This window comes from Marmota monax, unplaced genomic scaffold, assembly GCF_021218885.2.
Source record: "Marmota monax isolate L192 unplaced genomic scaffold, Marmota_monax_Labrador192_F-V1.1 WCK01_AAM20220418_F8-fsc00090, whole genome shotgun sequence".
In the NCBI taxonomy this organism is placed as follows: domain Eukaryota; kingdom Metazoa; phylum Chordata; class Mammalia; order Rodentia; family Sciuridae; genus Marmota; species Marmota monax.
In genome coordinates, this window is record NW_026695219.1 from 5196903 (window position 1) to 5222261 (window position 25359).

The 25359-nt window shown below is 32.6% G+C and overlaps 1 protein-coding gene across 10 annotated transcripts in view; it reads right to left on the minus strand.

The window, feature by feature from the left end:
• Window positions 1-25359, minus strand: part of Akt3 (AKT serine/threonine kinase 3) — a 273567-nt gene that overhangs the window by 142434 nt on the left and 105774 nt on the right. For 4 of the 10 annotated variants that reach the window (XM_046432495.2, XM_058575175.1, XM_046432493.2 and 1 more), the window contains exon 3: window positions 14016-14141. The exons of 1 other annotated variant lie outside the window; for it this stretch is intronic. In XM_046432495.2, coding sequence (XP_046288451.1) covers window positions 14016-14141 — 126 coding nt within the window. Of the gene's footprint in view, window positions 1-2285; window positions 2468-4635; window positions 4752-6077; window positions 6104-14015; window positions 14142-25359 lie in introns of all 10 variants that reach the window. 5 more of the 10 variants (XM_058575176.1, XM_058575181.1, XM_058575177.1 and 2 more) reach the window with 4 other exon arrangements.

Genomic DNA, 25359 nt, shown 5'->3' on the forward strand with positions numbered 1-25359 from the left:
TAAATCTTTGGCAGTTTAGGTCAATAAGGAAAGTTTACATTATACCCTTCACAAAAATTATTTTTAAAATAGTCAACCAATAAGCAATTATTTTAGCAAATATGAGCTGTTTTACTACATTAAGGTTTTATATACATTATTTCTCACTTAATCGTCTCAATAAAATTCCAAAGTATTTTTTTTTATTTCTAGTTCATAAATCAAAAAGAAATAAAGCTATTTGATTTTTAAGTCACTTATTCAAAGTCATCAAGCAATTAAAGAGGTACAACTTGTATTTCAAATCCAGGTTTTCTAGGTCTACACTTTTGGCTCTTCTTTTCATAACACGTACTATATTGGGCATGCTGGCTGCTTTTAACAGGGGAAATAGATTTTTATTTCTATAAGAAGCTTTATATATTTTACTTGCTGGTTTTAGACAAATAAATTGTTAGAAACAGGTGACTATAGAGTACCTGATGTATGTTTTTCCCAGAAAAAATTGACCAAACTTGTTATTTAGTATTCATGCACTAAAAATAATTGTCACCAACCTTGAGAATATGACATTTTAAACCACCAATGATTATAAGATAGAAAAAGTTTAAGTGATAACTGTAAATAAACAATACTGTTCCAGGATTTCTTTTTAGAAATTACATTTGGAAAATGTCTTCTGTCATGAGATTAGCTGAACAAGGCTCAGAGAACATTTGAAATATTTATTGGTCAAAATACTAAAAACCTTGCATGAATTAAAATGGTCCAGGGTTGCCTGGAATCTAACATCAGAACTTATTAAGCCTTGTCATTCTAAGTCAACTTTTTTATTCCTTAGTCATATCAAAATTATCTTAAGAATAAAGAGCCATTAATAGGAAAAAATAGATAACTTTCTAAAATAACAGAAATTTCAAAGAATTATGAGAGGTAAACAGTAAATCTATAAATAGTACAGCTTAACAAATATTTTAATATTCTATTTCCATAGGACTACTGCTAAGTTCAAAGGAAACAATGTTTATGAAGTAATGCTATAAAGAAAATAGTATGTTTATTTTAAATTATCTTATAAGAATGCCCTGTAGAAATAGAAACTTTTTCAGTATGCTTTTGGAAGCAATAACTGTTGCTGGTTGGATGATTCAATTAACATGAACTATTCTGGCATGTTTCAAAAGCATTACCATTTTAAAACGTAAAAAAATGTCTAAAACTGCAACCATAGTAATAAATTCTGAGTGGATGGGTTGGGGGGTGAGGGAGAAAAACAATGACAAATTGGTCCAAAAGGACACTGAGACTTCATAGTTGGAAGACTATTGTGCTGACAATTAGTAACAGAGGAAGCAGAACACAAAACAAGTGAATGAAAAAGGCTGAACTTGCAATGAAAGACCTTATTATAGCGCAGAAACATTATTGTAATAAAGGGGCAATGTACTCTCCTCTATAAAACTTCCAAACAGGCATCCTAGTATCTGTTATCTTCTCCTGCATTTCATTTTTTCATTAGCATCTGCTTGATTATGTATTATTTCAAATCCAAAAGAATTCCTCTATATCTTTTCTAAATTCCAAGGTTAAAGGTCCTTCTTCCTCTCTGGCCTTATGCCTAATTTAACTTTACTCAAGATATAATAAATGCTCTAAAATTAACATAAAGAAAGGAGGACCAGAAAAGGAAGTGATTTATAATTAACAACTCAGAGAAAGAAAGAAAGAGAAAAAGATAAAGAAAGAAAGAAAGAAAGAAAGAAAGAAAGAAAGAAAGAAAGAAAGAAAGAAAGAAAGGAAGGTAGGTAGGTAGGTATCCCTAAAGTCTAATTTGTTTAAAATGAATGTAGTGATACACACCTGTAATCCCAGCAACTCAGGAGGCTAAGGCAAGAGTATCTTAAATTCAAGGCCAGCCTAGGCAACTTATGGGAGACAAGAAAAAAAAAAAAAAAGCTGGGGAAATAGCTCAGTGGTGGAGTAGCATCTCTGGAATCAAACTCCAATTACCCCGCCCCCACACAACCACACACACACACACAAAGCAATGATTATATAATTCATCACAAATATTCAAATCATCCTGTCTTCGAAGACTGTTGTTTGCCATATGACTCCTCTTACATAATTAGAAGAGCAATGCTATAAACTTCACATCTAGTGATTCCTCTGCATTAAGACTTAGTTTGCTCAAATGAAAGTAGCCAAAAGTTCTGAAATACATCTTCATATACTAATTGAGAATGGCAAGATTTGATTCATGATACTAACATAAAAACTAGTCTAGAGGCATGGAATGTCCATACCTTCTGCATTGCCCACAGTAGAAAACATCTCGCCCCAAGGCCCTAAGGTGGTCAGAGATGCTATTGATAGGTGGTAAAATGGAAAAAGCATTAGCCTTGAAACGTGAAATCTGTGGTCTAGCCCCTAGTTCCACCACTGAAGACATGCATTACTCCTGGGAAATTCCATGAGCCAAGTTTCTCTAGGTATAAAATAGAAAAAAGATTATTTTGAAAGAATGTTAAAAAGAATTAATGTATGTGTATAATATGGCACACACATGCTCAACAAATGGTAATTTATTATAATTACTGCTCAATGGACTAGCCAATTTAAGAATTTATTATCTGCTTCTGACAGACAAATCACTGGATTTTAGAAGGACCTCTGAGATCCTTCAGTGAAATTCCTTCACTTTACATATGAGAAAATTCTGAGTCTCAGAATGACTGAATGTTCAGATTAAAATTATATAATGAATTTCTACCAAATAATCATCCATCATATCGATCTGTATTTGTCTTTCTGTTCTAGCACGAATCTCATTACAAACAAAATAAAGGCAATTAGTAACAGAGGCAAGAGTCCACTATTAACCCACTGTGTATAATACTTGGCATACCACTAAGCTTCGATGGATGATGAAAAGAGAGTAGTTATCTCTGAACCCCAGAGATGATCAAATGCATTCAATGCCAGGCCATAGTTCAAATCATCGTTCTGCCATTTGCTTGCTTTTAGACTCTGGGAAAGAGTTTTAATATTTCTAGGTTTGTTTTATTATTCATTTTCAAAATAAAATTATAAATATTTATTTCAGGTTGTTCTTATGAAGTCAAATGTGATTAGAGAAGAAAAGTACCTGGTACATAATAGGCTTCAAAAAATATATTATTTCTCTTCCTTTACTTCCACAAATCCCTCTGAATTCCCTATGTATTTAGATGGGATTAAAACACTGAATTTAATGGGTATATAATCATGATTCTAATTACAATTTCAAAAACTACACACAATCCTCTATAGAAACTAAAAATCTTATGTTACAAAAACAATACATTGAAAATAAACGTTTAACAAATAAGTCAAGTAGGTATCTACACTTAACCAAAAATTACAAATTTAACCAGGTCATAAGTACTTTCAGAAAGGCAAGAAAAAAAGAATTATTTTTACCCTTCATATATGAAAGGGTATCATGGAGGAAAATGCTGGGATTAGTGATAAAATAAAAACAATACAAGGATCCTTAACTCAGTATCAAAATGCTGCCTGGTGTTGAGTAGTATTATGCCTGAAAATTTTTAGCTGGAAATCAGATATACTATTTGCATTAAATAAATAATTTAATTCAGATATATTATTTGCATTAAATAAGTGATATAATGCAAGAAAAATTCTACAGTAAATCCACCACAACCACCTTGTCACACAAGTTGCAGTTCATGATCATCAAACCATTCCCCACCCACACCACCCTGCCACTCCTACAGAAAAGGAATTAGTATTAGCAGACAGAAATAGTGAAGACTTTTCCAATTTAAAAGCTACCATTTAAAACTTTAAGCTAAAAAGAAGAAAATTGCCATTAAGGTAGGATTTTAAAATAAAGTATTTACTTGTGTCAATAAATATATTTTATATTCTACTAGAAAATGAACAGCAATAGCACTTTAGAAACTGCACTTAAAACACCAGGTAAACTATAAAGTCTTCTAGAGCCTAACTCTGACCTTGGGAAAACAAAGTGTCTGTTATGACTGATGCATTTCATTAAATATTTCTTGTGTCATATTTACTTCTATCATTTATCCTTCTTTCTCCTTTGTTATTTTTCATTCTGTAAATGGACAGGAAAATAATATCATCTGGAGCTTTTATTCACTCCTGAGGATTTCATACCCATTTAATTCAACAAGAAGACATTCAGCCAAAGTTTCTCAGAAACAATTTTTCAAATTAATTCTGTTCTTATAGTTACCTAGAATCTATCTTACCTTTGGAAATTTTAGTATTTCTCCAGAAAATTTCAATTTCCAAAGAAGTTTTCTTGATGAGCCAATCTTTAATAATACTTCCTTTCCTAAACTCTAACTGCATATTTTAATAGTAAAATTTACTTCAAAACTTAACTTCAAAATTTGTCTAAGTATCAATTTTAATTGTTTGTGGCAGATTTTGCTACTATAAATTCTTCAAAGCCAAGGGCTATACTATTTATCAGTGAAATAATGAACACAGGATTTGAGGTCAACATTACCTTAATCGTGGGTTTAAATTCTGGCTCTGCCAGTTGTCAGATAAGTGACCTTTAAAAGCATGTCACACAGCCTCTCTGAATGTCTTTAAAATGGGGAACAAAATACTTACCTCACAGTGTTGTTGTGAAGATTAAAAGAGATAACATATGTAAAAGGACTTGGTACATAGTAACTCTCAAAGAAAGGTTGGCTTCCTTCCTTATTTCCTTCTTTTTCCCTCAGTACCTGGTACAATGTTGAGAACATAATAACCCTCAATAAAAACTTTCTAAATATTCATCAGAACTTACACTTCCTAAATATATATATAACGTTTTCAAATTGTTGTTAACTTGAAATCATACACAGACACACACACACACACACACACACGCACACAATAGGAAATGTCAAACCAGAGTAAGTACGTAAGATTGTTACCTGGAAGAACTAGGTAAGGAAATTAAGGAAGGAGTCTGAAGTAAATGTGCTTAAAAATAACTCAGTGATAATAATTATGAATAGGGTGTTCCCTTACATAAACAGCTATGGACAACAGACAGTTGAATGCTGACCTTAGGAAAAGTTAAGTGACCGAGAGGGAGAGGGACAAGGACAAGGAGAGAGGAAAGGCATGGAGTGGGTTATTCGAAGAAAGGGGAAGAAAGGAACGGAGAAGGAAAAGACGGAACATTAGTTATACTGGATCTCTTTTATGTCCTGATACCACTTGATGTAAGCTATTGAAACTGATCATTCCTTGACTGCCTTCCCCTAAAAACAATCCCTACTGCATCCTCTACCTTTCAAAAAAAGTAGCAACTTAAGAGCCACATTAACTTTAATTATCCCTCCAATGAAGGATAACCAAGAGATCATCTTAGAATAGCCAGAAAGATTTTATTGCCTTTATTAAAAAACAAAACAACTTTTGACTAAAAGCTACAACGATAACCACATGGGCCCTCCTCAGCCTGCAAAAGCTTTGTCTTCCAAAGACTAGAGAGTTTGAAGAATTTGGTCCTCACTCAGTTCCTCTAGACCTCATCCAAAGCCCTGAGGCAGAGCCAATGGTAACTCCCTTTTGGCCACAGTGGTTTTTGTTTTGTTTTGTTTTTGCCAAAAGGAGGTATAAGCAGACTTGGTGAATGTATCTCACATTGTTTAGTTATAACAAGAATTAGCCCCTAGAATCCAAGTCCCTGGCATTAAATAAAACTGGAGTCTCCCCCTTTCCTCCCCAACTGGCCCAATCAAACAGTAGCAATTGGCCTTAACCACAAGGGATTGCTGTAAGGTTTTCCTTAAAATCTATAATGGTATTTAAAGAAAACTCAACAAAGCAGTTTCCTTTCCACTCCAATGAAATTTAGCTACAGAGAGAAGAATGACTGCCAATTCAACAAATATTACTGAGCATCTTCTCATATTAATACTTCAATTTGGATAGCACCTTTCAAATTTACAGTATTTTCACATATATCATCTCATTTAATCTTGACTGTACTTGTGCGAAATACATTATTGTTATCCCTGCTGTTTAAAGATAAGAATGAAGATCAAAAAACTTACGTGATTTGTCCAACGTCACAAAGCTACTGAAGAAGTTAAAAAAGAATCAAGTTAAAGTCTTCAAACTCTCAAATCCAATGATCTTCCACTATACCAGAGACTGAAACAAATGCTATAGAAAAAGTTTTAAATGTGTATATACAAGTCATCACCTTCTAGAAGTGGACTGATCTCTTTGATTCTACATAAGCCTCCATATTCCTTTATATTTTAACAAATGAGATACAAAAGATAAAGCCTACTGATGATTTTGGAGTAGATTAGGAAACAAAGGTGAGAGATTCAAGATACTGGCTGTCAAACAGAAATCTGAGCATGTCACCTAGGGTGTTAATAATTAGTAAAACTATATAGTGGGAAACTCAAATAGTACACACATAAGTTTATATTTATAAACTTTCAGAGATGCACTGGGTTGCTTTCTTACCCCTGAAAGCTAGATTTGAAACACACGACTGCCAGAGTATTTTCCAATAATATAGGGTTACACTTTTTCTTGTCAAACTGGAGTACAATTTGAACAAAAGGGAGGAAACAAGTGACAGTAAGGCATTGTTACCTTGTAGTCTGGGCGGGGGGGGGGGGGGGGAGACTTCCTTTTAAAGTGATTTTTATAAAGGTTTTCTTCATTTTCAATTCTAAATTTGGTTAATTGGTAAAGTTTTGCAAACAATATATTAACATAACATCATTTATGATAATGAAGCCTGGGAACAAATTTAACTAAATTTACAATAAGACACTTTATGATGAATATTTAAATATTTAGTACTTACACTAAGATACACCTATTGCTAGATTTAACTTTCTATTTACCTCAAAGTTTGATCACAAGTAAGGATAAGAAAGCATCAAATCATCAAATGATCAAGTACATAAAAATGGCCTAAGAAATCACTGAAAATAAAAACAAGATTAGAAATTCCATATGTTATTGAACCTAAAAGAATATAGCAATTAGCTTAAAAAATAACGTGTAAAACATTAAGGAGTAACAGAAGAAAAAAGGAAAAGATTAGGGTATATAAATATAGTTATGATTTTGGGCAAGTGTGTTGGATATATATCATGTGGATATACAATATATAAAATAATTACAATTCAGCCTTCCCTTGTGAAAAATGGAGAATATCTGAATTTTTTTCTGAGCAAGGAGATGGTATTTGCAAATAACTTTTTAATTCAGAGAGGAGAATATTTGAAAGCAAGAAAACAATTCATAGAGAACTGATGAACTGAGCTCAGTAGGTAATAGTATGGAAAGGAAGCAGGAGTGGACAATACTTTGATGAGTGACTCATGGCCTATTTTTCTACGAGTATATCTTTTCCACTGCAAACTATAACTAGATAGGTCCTCCCCTGCTTTTTAAAATCAAATACTGATTTGGGCACCCAAATTTTATGGTTCCTAATGGTTTTCATTAAAAGTATCAATATGTTTTTCAAGAACTTTCACTATCTGATTACATACTATTTAATCTTAATTTTTATTCCTCTCCAACATAAGTTCTCTATCCATCTAGGATATTGCCTACACTATTCACAAAATAAGCAAGTTAAAATCTCTCTTCTTATGTGTGCTTAAGTTGTTAAATTTACTGACAATGCCCTCTTCTAAAAACCTACCCTTCAGGACTCATGTTAACCTTATCTCATGAACAAATTCTCACTTAGTCACCCTCTGTTACCCTTACATATTGCTTCTCTCAATTTCTACTGCATTTGTTTTAAGTAAAATTCACTTAGGCAATTACTCCCATTTCCCTTCCCATTGCTATTTGTTCCATACTAATATCATCCATCCCTGCATATAAAAGCTATATAAGATTATATAAGGATCGATAAACATTTAAAATTAAATTATTATGTCATCTCATAGTCCACATATTTATATAGTTTTTGGTTTTTCTAGATGTACAAGATTATTATTCTAGGTGGCACTGTATTGAGTAAGACTAAGAATCAACTCATAAGCTTTTTCCCTCTTCCCATGTATTTCCATGAAAGCATTAATGAAAATGAACTGATTTTTCTGTATACTTCAACATTTATTCAGAGATAAAGACACTTTTTGTTAGGTTTAAGCTCCATAAATTCCTTACATTTTTTCAAGGACAGAGAGAGAGATAGGTAAAGCATAAACATTTCACTTAATTTCTAAAATTGGCCTAAGAAACGCAGACTAACCTATTTTTTTATAGAAGGGACTGAGGAAAGTTTACAGAGAAGTAAAGATATTTTCAAGGTAGGCCAGTATATGCTGTACAGAGTAAGGCAGAATTCTAGAGGTGCTTATTGAGACAAGGGCTGGCATTCTTCTCTTACACCAGAGAGTAAAAAGAAACCTTTCAGAAATAGGATAAGGCCCAAAGACATATGGGCAAATAAGCAAGTATTATGACAATATGTATATCTTACAGTATTTTTTTTATTCAATGATGAGAGTTAACCTGTGCACAGATGATCTTAATCATCCATCATCAGAAATCCATCACACCATAAGTCTATTTAGAGATGTACTTTGCTTAGAAAAATGCCTTTTTAAAACTTACATCTCTATAGCACTATATTTAGAAGGCACCTTTAAATCTAGTTCATATTTGATTCATTCAAAGAAGGATAAAGATCAAATATTATTACCCACATTCTACAGGACTTGAAGATTTCTCATTCTGCATGGCAAAAGGTACCTCATTACTTTAAAATCTATAGAAAACGAGTTATACTTTGGATCTCAAATGTCCTCCAAAGTCCCATGTGTTAAGGTAAAGGCTCGATCCTGAGTTTGGCACTCTTGAGAGGTGATGGGTGGGCCTAGTAGGAAGCCTTTAGGTCATAGAAGGTGTTCTGTTGAAGGGAACTGTAGGACTCTGGTTCTTTCTCTTTTTTTTTGCCACCTGGCCATGAAATAAGCAATTTTGCTCAGCCACATGTTCCCACCATGATGCACTACCTAACCAAAGGCCGCAAAACAGAGTAAACCAATCATGGATTGGTACAACCAAAAACTATGTGTCAAGATAAATCTTTTCTCTTTTTAAGTTATCTCTATTTGTTACAGTACCTGAAAGTTGACTTAACACAATGTCATGGTATGGGGATGGGGGGAGGGAAATAAGATTTAAATGATAGTGAAGTAATGTCAGTTTTAATCTTGATGCTTAACTACCATTACGTAGTAAGGCAACCTTAAAAAGATCACTGACTTTTCAAAGGCTTCATTTTTCTCATATAAAAAAAGAAAAAAATTGGATGAAATGTTTTCAGATATTCACTCAAAAGCAGTTAGTAAGTCACTATATGTAGGCACTGGAAGCTGCATATAAGATAAATAAGACTACATTGTTTCCCCTAAAATAACTCTGAGGTATATACATGAACTACATGAACTAAACAACCAAGAAAGAAAGTAGTACAAGAAAAGATAACAGCTTGATAAAGGACCAAGAGGAATATTTTAGAAGGAACATGAAGAGGAACATAAATCTGAATTAAATCTTAAATGAAAGCAAATTATACAGGCAAATAGAGGACAGAAAAAAATTTCAAAAAAAATTTCAACCAGAGGGAAGACATAAACAAACGCTAACAGTAGAAAAGCAGCAAAAGTTAAATAGGGAATTATAAACAATTCAGTATTACTAAAACACAATTGTAGAACAGAAGAGACATGCAAGCAAGAATTGAAAGGAGAGGCTAGAGAGATCCTTGTATGATATATTAAGGTAACTGGATAGTATCCAGTGGACAATGAAGATCCAAGGTAAGGCTTTCACAGGGGAATGGTATAGTTAGGGTGTAATATCAGAAAGATAATTTTGGTATGGGGATGGGGGGAGGGAAATAAGATTTAAATGATAGTGAAGTAATGTCTGAAGGAATATGAGAGGTACAACTAGAGGCAGAAAATCTAGTTAAGAATCCATAGCAGAGATAATGATGGCTCATTCGAGGGGAATTACAGGGAAAGACATAACAGGTTCAAGAAATAAGCAAATCAGCAGAACTAGAAAGGGAATCAGGAGTTGGGTAAAGATAACGATGAAATGGATCCAAATTTGTGTTCAGGCAGAGACAGAACTGACATACTGGATACAAGGGAAGAAACAGACAAAATCATCTTGAGTTTAGCTTAGGACATGTAAAGTCCAAAAAGCATCTAATATAGAGATGTCCTGAAAGTCAAGTGACTTTAGAAACCTAATGCTCAGGAAAGTAGCCTGGTCTAAAGAGATATAAGGATAGGAGTAAGCTGCATATAGGTTTTAACAGAAACCCTAAACACCTCAATTCAAGTGAATATACCTCACTCAAGGAAGAGGTACAAAATGCAAAGTGTCCTCAACCAGAATTCTGTTAAATACCAAAATAATGCATTATACAAAGAGAAAAATCAGGAGATATCTCAGAATATTATATAATGTAAGAGATCATCATAGAAGGAGAATGTGATCAAAAGAATAAATGAAGGCCAGATGGAAATCCAGAAAAAAATAAGAACTAAAAAATGTCTACTAGACTTAATGATGGGGTTCAGCACACACTTCCCCAAAATAACACTGAGGCATTTGAGAAAACAGTAGAAGTAGGAAGGACAGCCTTACCCTTCTCCCCTGAAGCAGGTCATAAAAACCTAGGAAGAATTCTCTGATTTTTCCTTAAAGGAGGTCTTAAGATGCTCAGTGTAGAGAGTTCCTCCCTATACCTGGAGTAAAGAAACATCCTCATCTCTAAAGACACTGTGTCCCTGTGTCTAAACAAACAGGCCTTGATAAAATCCCTCATTTATTACTACTAGATTACCCCCTTTTTCCATTCATACTTCCTTCATTTTAGCCATATCTTCATCAAACCTAAGCATAGACATATACAAGTTTATGTGTTTCTTTGTTTCCAAAGGGTCCCATGCCATGTAAAACTTACATTAATTAACTTCATATGTTTTTATTTTCCTCTACCTTAAAAATTAAGTGGTCACTGGAGAATTCATGAAAAGGAGTTTCAATCAAGTAAATAAAGGAGGAAACAGACTGCAGTGATTAAAAAATAGAAATCATGAGTGTAGACTACCCTTGTGCAAAATTTTAATCAGATGGGAAGGAATTAAAAATTTAATTTATAAAGAACAATTCTAAAATGCCTTCCACTTCTCATGCTTCACTTTATTCATATGGATAAAATGCCTAGTTTAGTAAGATTTTATTAAAACCCACATAAATGTGAAGTAGGCTTTTAATTATAAGAAAAATAGGGGACTCAAATTATAGCTATCATGGGGACATAACACTTTCCAAAACACCTTACAAATACTTTTGTAAAAGTATCCTTTTTTAACTTGTTCTTTCTAGATATACATGAAAGGAGAGTGTATTCTGACATATCAAACAAGTATAATTTGTTCCAATTAGGATCCCATCATCGTAGTTATGTATGATGTGGAGTTATACTGGTCATGTATTCATTCATAAGGATAGGAAAGATAGGTCTGATTAATTCTACTATCTTTTCTATTCCTATTCCTCCCCCTTTTCTTCATTACCCTGTTGTGGGTTAACATCCACATATCAGAGAGAACATTCTGCCTTTGGTTTTTTGGGACTAGCTTAGCATATCACTTAGCATGATACTCTCCAGTTCTATCCATTTACCAGCAAATGCCATAATTTCATTCTTCTTTATGGCTGAGTAACATTCCATTTTGCATATATTCTACATTTTCTTTATCCATTCATCTGTTTTAGAGGAACTAGGATGGTTTCATAGCTTGGCTATTGTGAACTGAGCTGCTATAAACATTGAAGTGGTTGCTTCACTACAGTATGCCAATATTAAGTCCTTTGGTTATAAACCGAGGAGTGGGATAACTGGGTCAAATGGCGGTTCCATTCCAAGTTTTCTAAGGAATCTCCATACTGCTTTCCAGGGTATCTTTTTTTTAAAAAAAAATATATATTAAAGGGTGCAAGAGTGAAAAGGAAATAGGGAGAAAAGGAGACTATTGGTGAAAGAAACTTTTCATGTTCCAACTATGCCTTCTTTTAATGCTTCATAAAAACATTGTTTGTCACCTCTGCCTGGAATATTCTTCTATAAATAATCTGCATAACTTCTATAAAATCTTCAGGGACCTGTTCAAAGCCTCCCTATAGAATCATGAACTGTGAAGGATCAAAAGGTCCTTATAAATCCATTGAACTCAGATTGTTTCCACTATGCCAAAGATGAGAGTTTCAGAGAATGACCTAAGGTCTAAGGTCATACCCATAGGTATCAGAAGAAATAATGCAATTAAGAGATAAGGCAAAGTTGTTGTACAAATTTAAAATAATTCATTTATTGTAAGGTCCAAGTTAATAATATTCCTGAAAGCTAAGGAACTATTCTACAAATTCATTAGTTTGAGTCAAGTATCAACAACTACTTTATATAAAGATTACAGATGTCAACTAATATTTATCTCATAGATAAATTGACTTGTCAGTAACTAAATAGAATTTTTCCCCAAGAGTGCAGCATTTATTTCAGCCTCTGCCAGTGGAAGTGTTGGAGCAGATGTTGGCAGACTGTGACATACAGTATGTCTTTAAAACTTGTTGGGGTGTGAAATTTCATAAGGTCAAAAAATGCTGCATTTTGATCAGCAGATAAAGGAATTCTGCGCTTTTCCAAATTATTTCAGACAAACCAATAGAATTACTAGCAAAATGGACAAACTAAGAAACTATACTACTTTAGGTGAGACATGACAACATACATTGCTAATGGTTTAAAAGATAAATTTTATGTCTTTAAAGCAAATGTTCACCCAAAAGATTTTCAGAATAAAAATATGTTCTTAAGTCAATACAAAATATATTTGGCAAAAGAATTTAAAACATAATTCCCTACTGAAACAAAACCATTAATATCTAATGAGCATTCTGGTTGGGAAAAAAAATGTTTTTTTTTTTAATACATATTAGTCTTATTTTTGTAAAAATAAAACCTCTATGTGAAAATCTACTGACATAAATGTAGAGGGCCTTTATTATAAGCTGGTATCCTTATCATTCAAATGATTCCACAAGCCCTTTGGTTTATCTTTTCCTTTAAAAAAATGAAATAAATAAGGATAAAGAAGACTAAGTCTCTTATAATGATAAACTGAATGTTAATAACATTCAGAAACTATTGATTTCTTGGATTTTAAAAATTGTTATTTAACTGAAATTTTTTAGCTTCAATTTTTCCTCATGTTTTTCAAGTATGGCTGAGATAACGTATGACCAAAATAAAATTTAAGGAGGCTGTCCAGTTAAAAATTTATTTTCATGATCCAGAGTCTAGCAAGCTCTCATAAAAGTTGATTTTTAGTTTAACTTTAAAATGTTTTATTTCTGAATTAACACAGAAAGATCCTTTCACTGATGAATCAGGAAGTCTGAACAGTCTGAAGAGCCTGGTCATGACGTATCAGTGATAACTGTCATTTTTCAGTTTATTTTGTGCCATGTTCAAATACAAAATTTCTAAACAAGTTAAAACAACTATGAACATAAAATCTCCTCGGAAAATTATTTCTAATGTAAATAATTTGTTTCTCACAATACAATCAAATGACCTAAGTTTGTAATAGAAAACTTTGAACACCTGACAAACTAAGTTCAATCTAACAACCAAGTTCAAAAGTATTCTTTTACATCTTCTAAAGAGAAACTTGTGGCACATATCTCGAAATTGTATTTATCACATGCAAATTCTAAAATGAAAAACATTAAACTATATGACACTGTATAAGATTATATGCTTAATCACGATAAATTGGAATTTCTACCAAAGTTAAAAATGTGTTATTTAAAATGGATCCAAACTTTCCCATAGGCTTCTTATTATATTGTAAAATGTTAAAAATCCTACAAATAAAAACAAGGTGAATCAACAATTATAATCAACTTACTTGCCACTGAAAAGTTGTTGAGGGGATAAGGTAAATCCACATCTTGAGGTTTCTCTTTATATCCTATGAATGAGCCATCTGTCTTCAAAAGGAAATATCTTGGCCTCCAGTTTTTTATATATTCTCCTATGTAAGGAAAGCATGCATGTTAATGCTGCAAAAAAAAAATGAACAGCAGCCTTTACACGAAAAATAAATTATGATGCAATATATGTCCTACAACACTGGCCTTCAAAAATTTAGTTAGGCAATTTTCTTTTAACTTAGCTTACAAAAGAAAATACATAAGCCTACAATTAACATTCAATAAAAACCCAAACATGTTTTGTTTTTCATGATTTCACACTTTGATAATTCATTTGCACCATTATTCCTTCAGAGAATCATTCATCTGAGTACACATTTTGTTCAGTTTTTCATTTTATCAGACGGTTGTGAGAGCATATTTATTACCAGCCGGTTTAAAAAGCCTTGGTAAATCGGGCACACAGTATCTATGAATTTCGATGAAAACCACTTATAAGAGGAATACAAAATAGATGTTTCTCTTCCATGTGCCATTAACTAATAACATAATTTGTAAAAAAAAAAAAATAGTTAAGTTTTCATTGTTAAATCTTGACTGTAACTTTATTTTTGGAGGAAAATAACCTTTCACACAGCGCTGTAAATCAAGCACACACACAAAAAAGCATGAGTTAGTAGCACTTAAACCATATACCAACTCACACATACACAAACATAATTGTTAAGAACACATGGCACAGTGCCATTACATAATCCAATAAACATATACATACATAGATTTATAAATAAGCTCTACTTAGCCACAAAACAGATTCTTCCTAATTCTAAGCAATACAGGTGCTCCATGATACCGCAAGAACTGGATGGCTAGCTGGTCTCATTTTCCAGCTCTCTACTGGATATTTCTAACTTGTTATTTAATCTCAAATGCTGAATCACAGAACTACAAAAAAAAGTAAGTAGTTCAGTTTTTGATACAAATCAGCTTCTTCTCTTGACCCAAGGTCAAATCTAGCAGCTGACTTCTCTGACTCCTTATCCTATCAGTAACTAGGTCAATATAGACTTCATGTATCATGAAATATAATCTTTTGCCAACATATATTTCAGATGTGGAATCATTTCTCTGAATCAGCAATTGTCAGACTTACTTCAGAACATCTTTACATCCTTAAATATTACTGAGAACCCAAAGAGTTTTAAGTTTATGTAGGTTATATTTGTGTTTACCGTGTTACAAATTAAAAACAAGAAAACTTAAAACTTGTTATTACTTTCTTTAAAGGTAACAATAAACCCAGTACGTGCAATATTACATAAAATTAACTATTTTCAAAAACAATATAAGAGCAGTACTGCTTTGCATTTATGCAAATCTCTTTAATGTCTGGTTTAATAGAAATAGATTTTCTCCTTTGCTACTGCATTCACTTTGCTCCACTATGTTGTTTTAATTGAAATACAGCGGAAAAATCTGGCTCAAACAGATATACAGTTGGAAAGGAGAAGACTGACTATTCAAATAGTTATGGATATATTCTTTGATACTATACCAGATTTCAACAAGGAGTAGATTCTAAAAGGTTAGTTGCATTATGGAATTTGAAACCTTATCAATAAACTTTCTGTACATTTTGTGAAAAAATGTTCATCTACATTAGACTTTGAATGAATCTTTTACACTGTGCATGTTATTTGGAACATTATACACTGGTCCTACAGAAAACACTTGTTTACTGACTTATGAATATCCAAATGTCGACAAATTTCACATTTACATTTTTTATCAAGACCACCACGTCATCCTACTAGTCTCAGAGTGGTAGAAACATTTTCCAAAATTTTATTATTTCTTTAAAAGCTCAATTTTCATTATTGTAGCAAATAATGTCAGTTTTTTTCCCCTTGTGTAATACGCTCTGAAGTGTTCAGTCTCGTATCACTCTTCACTGAGGTGCAATAACAATTCATTAAATAAACGGAGGAAATATAGGGGCATCTTTCTCACAAATATTTAAGTGCATAAAAGAAAAAAAGACAAAAGAAAACTAATGCCCTTCCATCATTTTACTGAAAAAAAATATGGTACTAATGTTGACAGTCTCTTAAACTAAATTCACAAAAGCAAAAGAATTAAATTCACAGTTCCCATTTTAACAATGAAATAGTTCCTCTTATTTATCCTTGTTATTTTACTTTTCTGTTTTTACTTATGTATTCCTATATAAAATTTAAAATCACTAGACCTTAATTCTCCAATGAATGATACAAGAGCAGACTTCAAATGCTGTAAAATAGTAATGTAGATTTATATTGGTACAATATATAAGTCTGTTGAGCTAAATAACAATAGTTTAATAATTATATCAAAGGTAAAATGAAACTATCATTTGAAAAAATTGAAAAAAACATGATAACATAATTTCTTTTTATTTTGAACAGAACAAAATACACCTATTCAGGAAATGTGACATTAAAAACAAATAAAAATCAGATTTTTATTTCTAAGCCTACTTTCCTTTTAGCCATAAAGTATTTACACCTTCAGATGTCAGAAACAAAAAAAATCACCATATAAATGAATCTTTTAAATCAAATTTTAGAAATTTAAAATACTTTATGTGGTCTATAACAGGACTTCTGGTTGCCAAAAAGTTCTTTTAAAATAAATTATGCATCCCTTAAACATAATAGTACATTATATACAGTGAGATATTCATTCACACAGAAGAAAAATTGAAAATTTCCCTTCTTGCTAAAAGGAAAAAAGCATTATTTCTAAGTTTTTAAAATGATTTTGAGTTGACTCAATTAACAGTTATCATACTAAGCTAAAAGTGGATCTCAAACTTTCAATAGAGATTCCTTTTTTGTTTTGTTTTCTTATCATTGTTCATCTACAATATGAATTGATTTAGAAGGTGCTTAAAGCGTATATTCATTTATTTGGTAATTTGTCGAGGTGCTTGAGATGTGACCCCCTCCCAACCTCTGCCAAAAAAAGGATGAGGTCTCTAACTTCATGGGGCTTACTTACTCCAGTATTTCACCAGATTTCAGGTGTCCCCTAAATGTTAGAGAAGGGTGCTAAGTAGTTCCTAAGAATCTCTCCTATATGTTCCCAATAAAATGCTGCAAAAAAGTTCACATAATAGTATGGTATGTTGCCCTAATTAAATATTCAGTATCTAGTTCCAAAAATGGAATGAAGAGGTTGTTTAATTTATAAAGGAATGGGCCTGACAGAGGGACACAGACTCAACAGATGGGAATTAAAAATAATAACAAAATAAGCAAGCTTTCTTGTCACTTTATGGAGGACAAGATCACTAGCCTGAAAGAGTATAAAAAATTATTGCTTTTCACAATATCCAGGCAAGACACTGTGTATACTAAGGATTAAGTAAGGGGGAAGAATTGTTCTGGCAGGCTAGAGATCCTAACTGGGTTTTGACCAGTTGGTCAAGGAAAAGGAACTAAACACTTTTTCATCACTGGCTCAGTAGCTGAAGTAGTCAATGTTGAGCTAAGAAACATGTTCTCAGACTATTCTAAAAATATGGACAAAAAGTTCTGGCTTTTATGAAGCTAAGTGCCCAAAACAAAGGTACCTCCCTTGCAACCAATCCTCTTTAGATGAACTGTTAAAAGTCAGCCACAATTTTACTTTCAAACAGAATTTTCACCTAAATTCATATTGGATGGAGTAATTAATTTTTACTATACTTTCATATTTATGACTTATAGGTTTCAATTTAAGATAGCTTGATTATAATAGAAAGTCATTTAAAAAACGATTCATGTGATACCAACTATTCTCAAGAGATTGTTCTATGGACACTCACCAGTGTACAGCTAAAATTTGCATGCATTGTCATGATTAACCTTCAGTAAGCACTGCAGTCACAACTGGACAAAGTGTCCAATACAATCTCTTCTCAGCTTTTTCTATCTACTTTAATGGGTACTTCTTTTTCATCCTCTTTGCCTGGCGGTTATATCTATTTTGAAATACATGTAATACCAAAATACTTACATAGTTGTGCTTTGTTTAATGACAGAGATACATTCTGAGAAACACATCCTTACGTGATTTTCTCATTGTACAAACTTCATAGAGTTTACTTATATAATCTTAGATATTTAGCATACTATACTACCTGTGTGTGTGTATGTATAACCTTTCACTCCTTAGAGCCATGATGAACAAAGCAACACAAGACTGAATCAAGCCTAAGAAGAAATAATGCAATTAACAGATAAGGCAAAACACAAGAGATTCATGAGGCTGCTGCTGGCCATACACAGTATATGATATTTTACAGTAGATACTTTATTTCAATTAAGTAGGAGGAAGTAATTCTAAAATAGTGATTAAAAATTATAGTACAGTAAATAAACTAATACATCATTTATTGTTAAGTATCATACTGTAAATAGTTGTATATGCTATACTTTTTGTATGGCTGACAGCACAGATTTATTCCAGCATCATCACAGACACACGACCAATATGCTGGCCTGTGGCAAGGACTTAGTTAGGTAACAGGAATTTTTAACTCCATTGTAATCTTCTGGAACCAACATGGTACATGTGGTCCATCACTAACCAAATCCAGTTGACTGTATTTCCCAAAAAAAGATCCTGATATTTTGGCTTTTATAGTAAACTGAATGATGGACCCTCAAAATATACATACATGCTAATCCCTGGAACCTGCAAATATGACCTTATATGTTCGAATACACACACACACACACACACACCTTATTTAACATAAAAATTGAAATACACACACACACACACACACACACACACACACCTTATTTAACAAAAAATTTGACTCAGTTAAGGATTTTGAGAAAAGCTCCTGGGTTATCTGGGTGATCCCTAAATCCAACTACAAATATTCTTTTAAGTATGGTTTTAACACATAAGAAAAAAAGGAGACAATGTAACACTATAGAGGCAGTTGGAGTGACATACTTACCACAAGCCAAGGAATTCCAAGAAGAAACAAAGAACTGACTCTCCCCTACAGCCTTCAAAGGGAATGTGGCCCTACTCAGACTTGATGTTCTAACTTCTGGCCTCCCAAATAGCAGAGAACACATTTGTGCTGTTTTAAGCCATTTACTTTGCTGTGATTTCTTACAACAGCACTAAGCAACTAATACAGTAACTAATGCAGCTTCCAAAGATTTGTTTAAACAAACAAACAAAAAACTACTGATTCTTTAAATTTGGGGCATAAGAGGTATACATATTCAGGTAATACCTCCAAAATTCAAATGAAAAAATCCATATTCTCTGAATGGTGAAGAATTCTATTTGTGAATTGTGGAATTGGAAAAGGTTCCTTTTTAGAGTTCAGTTTTACCTAGTTATGACTCCAGATTTTTCCTGTTCATATTAAAACAAATTAACAATCTCATTTTGAATGGGTGTTAGTTATAGAAAACAAGTTACAAGTAAGTTTAAATTTGGCTCCCAGGCTTTGTCTTTAACAACATGAGATGGGACATGATATAAGTTTAGATTCATACTTATCATCTAAAAATTTTAATATGATATTCAAATGGATCATCTTTACTGGGGTTTATATGCATTTGATACAGGCCCTCCCCTCCCCAAAATTGACAGGGCTCATTTCTTACTGCTCACCTAATGTCATTTTTTATTTAATAATCTTCAACCTAAATTAGTCTAGATGTTATTTCATTTTTTTTTAATTTTTAAATTTTATTTATTCTAATTAGTTATATATGACAGCAGAATGCAATTAAATTCATATTACACAAATACAGCACAATTTTTCATGTCTCTGGTTGAACACAAAGTAGAGTCACATCATTCGTGTTCATATTTATTAACACTCCACTGAGATCAAATTGATTTTTTTTTAATTTTTTAATATTTATTTTTTAGTTTTCGGCGGACACAACATCTTTGTATGTGGTGCTGAGGATTGAACCCCGGCCGCACGCATGCCAGGCGAGCGCGCTACCGCTTGAGCCACATCCCCAGTCCCCAAATTGATTTTTTAAAAGCTGAAGACATCAGAAAGTGCTAAAGCAGAAGTTAGGGATATGTCTCTCGACTACAAATGCATTAATTAAAATATGCAAATGGTCTTTCATATAGGAAAACTAGAGAATTTCTACATTTGTTCAGACATGCAAATGGATGACCCTTAAACGTAATTCAGATTTATATTCTCACAAATAAATTGAGTTAATGAATATGCTTCCATTTTGAGGCTAGGTTGTATTCTGGAACCTAGTCCTGACTAACTTCACGAATGGTTGAATGTTAGACATGTGTTGAAGTATGTACCAGTTGAGAACGCTGAAGAAATATTAAAACTAATGGACACCTACCCTCCATATTAAAATGAATTATACTAAAAACATAATTAGGTGTATTGGGATCTTATTAAAAGAAATACAGATATGATTCAATTGAAATCTATTTAACTGCAGCACCATTTTCCTTAAATCCATGATCATTTAGAATTCAATTAAACAAAACACTCAAATTGTTATTTTTTAACAGATACTGCCTTCCTAAAATATAGAAAATAAAAGACCCTAATTACTAATAGTTTGTATAGCAAACTGAAATTCTCATTTTTCTAACTCATAAAGGCAATACAGCTTTTAAAATGACCAATGGCCACTTTTTATTATAAGAGCTTTCAAAAACCAGCCATTACTTAATATGGTGGAAGCATTTTCAAACCTATGTCAGGAAAAGGAATTACTGTCTTAAAGCTCAAACAATTTAAAGCTTAACTTTCCTGAGAATACTGGTTTTTAAAAATTTCATTTCCATGCTTAATCACAATCTAGGTTTTAAAATACATGATTATTTTATTTCTTCATACACCTGAGAAAAAAAATGAATAGATAACATCTACACTTGATCTATGCATTAATGAAAATAATTACTTTATAATGCTCATTATTAATAGATGGAAAGAGCCACTAGTGTTTACACAAAAAAAAATGGCTTAAAAATGTAATCAACATTGTACTAATTCAGGAGTATTTATATAAATAATGCAACAATGTAACAGATTCATCCCATCAGTCAAAAACAATTTCTTTAAATAGTGTTGGATATGTAAAACATATATCTTACCTAAAGAAATGCAAAAAGCTATGCAATATTTAAATATAGCATTAGTTTGATTAATACTACTAACTCTTTTAAAGTCAGACACAGGACATCAGAGGAGTGAGTAAACACTTATTGTGTGTTTGTTTTTTGAGATGGAGTCTTGTTGTGTTTTGCCCAGGTTGATCTCCAACTCGTGGAATCAAGCAATGCTCCCACCTCATGCTCAAATAGCTGGACTACATGTGTGCGCTATTGCACCAGCTTTTCTAAAAATTATTTTTTTAAATGATATACACAAACATATATTGTCATGAAAATACAAGTACTTTAAGAATTTCCAAACAGCAGCTTTAAACCAAAAACTGAGCAGCTTTCAGTAAAAAATAAGTTTAAATGCTTTAAGAAACTATCTTTGGCAATATTCTTAAATAAAAGTCCTCTTTGGTCAATTTTACTTAAGACAAAAAGAGATGTAATGTTAATTTCAATATAAAATCTATTTCATTTCATGGTTCATAATGTAGTAAATATTTAGCTCTTGACAAATGCCAAACAAATTTACACATATGCATTACCTTTAAGAAAATATGGCAAAACCTTTTCTCTATTCTAGATTTCATAGATAGTACCACAAATAAAGAATATATAATTCATGATTGTGTGATACACCATAACTATTTTTAAACCAAATATGGCTACAGGATAAATGCATGATGATAAATATAATAAAATCTGTAGTGTTTACAACTGCCAGTTACATTTTTATGTAGAAAAGTCCAGTTAGTTCTAAGTGGAGTCCTGTTCATGTCTCTTAGAGAATAGAAAAAAAAAAGTTTCTCACTGAACTTACCTTCACCAAGATGTCTTGAAAATAATCTTGGAGATTTTATGTTATTTATATTATAATGAATTAGCATAATAATTTTCAATTGCACAATATGAAATATAACTTTAAAAATGAAAATAATTTCACACACTGTAGGTCCTTTTAAAATATATATTTATGTGTGTGTTTTTTTAAAATTCTCTTTTACTGAATCTTTCAAATGTTCTTTTCTTGCTCTTGGGCAAATTAAACATGTGAAATTCTATTGTGACATCTATGCAATGTCATTAAACAACTGATAACAACCAGTACTAGATGCGTGTTAGTTTGAATAACCTCTGAAATTTGGGAGATGTGTATGAAACATACCCAAAGCATTTCAGTTCCTTCCCAGCATTCTCATTCTAAGATGCTGTTCAATGAACATGACAGATTATGGAACACACCTTATTTAAGATTGGGGGGAAATGGGCTTTAGCTGTGTCAAAATACATACAAGCACTAAGAATGCAGCAATTGATGACATAGGAAGTCAAACCCTCATAAAGTTTTAGGGAGAATGGAACACAGGAAAAATGGCTGGGGTGAGTAATTTTTAACTCAACATGGAACTGATAACTTATGCCTACAGTCTCAGCTATCAAGGAAGCCGAATCAGGATTACTTAAGTTCAGGAGTTCAGGGCCAGCCTAGACAACACAGAAAACCTCATTTTAAAAAACAAAACAAAACTCCATATGAAAATTTCTCCCATTTCTTTATTCATTTTTGATGATCCAGAATGTCACCATAAGTGATGGCAATCTCCCTTATTCCTTGGCATTTCCAAATAGCATCATATGTGCCTTAAGAAAAAGGTGCTCGTATTTGTTCATTTGATGCACTGCTGTAGCAGAAGGCATTGGGAGGATATCAGCACAAGATTCTTCAATATTTCATAAAAGATCTCTGGTTTGCTGTGATGAAGATTCCAAGATGAGGCACTGCACCCACTCCTCTTTGAGAGGTTTGTCTGCTCTCCAACTGGTCAATGTCACCACTGCAACTGGCCACATGAGGTTGTTTATATTTTGGTAATTTTGTGTTGTATTTTCAAAATGCCGTAAAAGCTTTCCAGATGTACCCACATTCCTCTGCTTCATCACATATGTTCCTTCATGATTATTTTGAAAAGTATATTGCAGTCAAGAATTTTTGCTTCCACTGCAATATGCATGAACTTGTCATTTTTTATGTTAAGTATAGTTTTCATACCTACTTCCTAAAGAAGGCTTGACTGTATATTGCAGTCAAGAATTTTTGCCTTCAGAAGAAGATTAACATTAAACAGGGATGAGAGGTGGGAGGGAAAGGGAGAGAGAAGGGAAAATGCATGGAAATGGAAGGAGACCCTCAGAGTTATACAAAAGTACATACAAGAGGAAGTGAGGGGAAGGGGAAAAATAATATAAGGGGGACAAACGAATGTCAGTAGAGGGAGCAGAGAGAGAAGAGGGGAGGGGAGGGGAGGGGAGGGGAGGGGAGGGGGGATAGTAGAGGATAGGAAAGGCAGCAGAATACAACAGACACTAGTATGGCAATATGTAAATCAATGGATGTGTAACTGATGTGATTCTGCAATCTGTATATGGGGTAAAAATGGGAGCTCATAACCCACTTGAATCAAATTGTGAAATATGATATAGCAAGAACTATGTAATGTTTTGAACAGCCAACAATAAAAAATTTAAAAAAAAAAGAATTTTTGCTTCCACTGCAATATGCATGAACTTGTCATTTTTTATGTTAAGTATAGTTTTCATACCTACTTCCTAAAGAAGGTGTCCATGCTTTGCTTTGAAGCTAAAGCAATGATGAGAAAAATACCTATGCAATAAATAACACAAGATGTTAGAAAGCCAACTTCTCTAAGATCTCAGTAAGGCTGATCTGTCATTCTTTATCTGCATTATTTTCTTTTGTTTTCTAGCACCTGCCTAATTTCCATCTACCTTTAAGCATTCTGGTATTTGTTTTATAACATTCTATCAATTAGTTACTCAAATCCTAGTTCCCCCTTTTAGAAAACATTATTTACACTTTAAGCCTAAAAATGATACTTTTAAATATTTTTTTAAACACAAGAACATCCTAATAGAACTACAGTATTAAACTTTATTGAGAGTAAATAAAGTAAGATGAATGGTGGCAGTGTTGAGGGAGGAAAAGAAATACAAAGCATTTCCACAAACTAGCCAACAGAAAATAACATCTTAGCAATTTAATGAAGAATAAACTATGAGATTAGTTTACATAGCAGTAGATATGTTGTAGAGAATTACTCAATCTGTACTCTGCTTCCTGCTGGGTTAAATGTGAACTAAATTATTATTTTGCTTACATTTACACCCTTGTAAATTGTGAAAGCAGACAGAGCTTTCTTTTTAATCTGCTTTCTGCACTATAAAATCTCCAATTGCACACACCTCACTGTATACAAGTTATTACCAAATTATTTTAACAAAGTATAGTCATGTAATTTTAAACTACTGCAAAGAAAGGGACCCATTTAAGAAGATAATTTCATTGTAAATTTTATAACTTCCTTACTATAAATATTTTTCATTTTATTATACCATACTCTCTAAATATTTAAATCAATATAATATCCCACATTACATATACACTGTGGTAAGTAACCTTAATGAGTATCAAATATGGAAGTAATATGTCCATAAGATAAACCTACTCACCCTGTAGGTCTAGCACCTACCACAGAGCAGGCTAGCAATAACCATTAATGAATGAATAAATAAAAATTATCTCTAATCAAAATCAGGGTTAAATTTACAAAGTAAAGTTCTCTCAAACAGAGAAATCTCACTACAATATAATCATATATGGTTCTAATAATTTTTCAGTTAGAATATACTTGATGGATATGGCATACAACAATAATGGTGTCTCACTATGGCAGTAATTGGAAACTGGCCAAGAAGGCAGTAGTACTTGCCTACCAGGAGGAGGCCTGTGCCACCTGAAAAAACTCAACTGATCAAATGATTCAACCCACCAGTCCCATCCCTTTATTAAAATCACTGCCTTATGGAATAAAAATTAAAAAACAGAATAGAGTCTCACAAGTGAGTCTCTCCTATAATAAATTTCTAGTAGTATGGGATCCTAAAATAATACTGCATCAAACCCAAGAATTCTATTATTGTGAGGGTGAATCCAGGCTCTTCATAACTCCTCTCTTCCCTCCTTTGTTTTCCTTAGACAATATACTGATTGAGCCTTGTACTGGAGCAAGTTAAATGGTGAAAAGAGGAAGTGTTGAGAAAGAGGATGAGAAGGAACTTGGAAGTGCTTTAGCCAACCACTGTCCC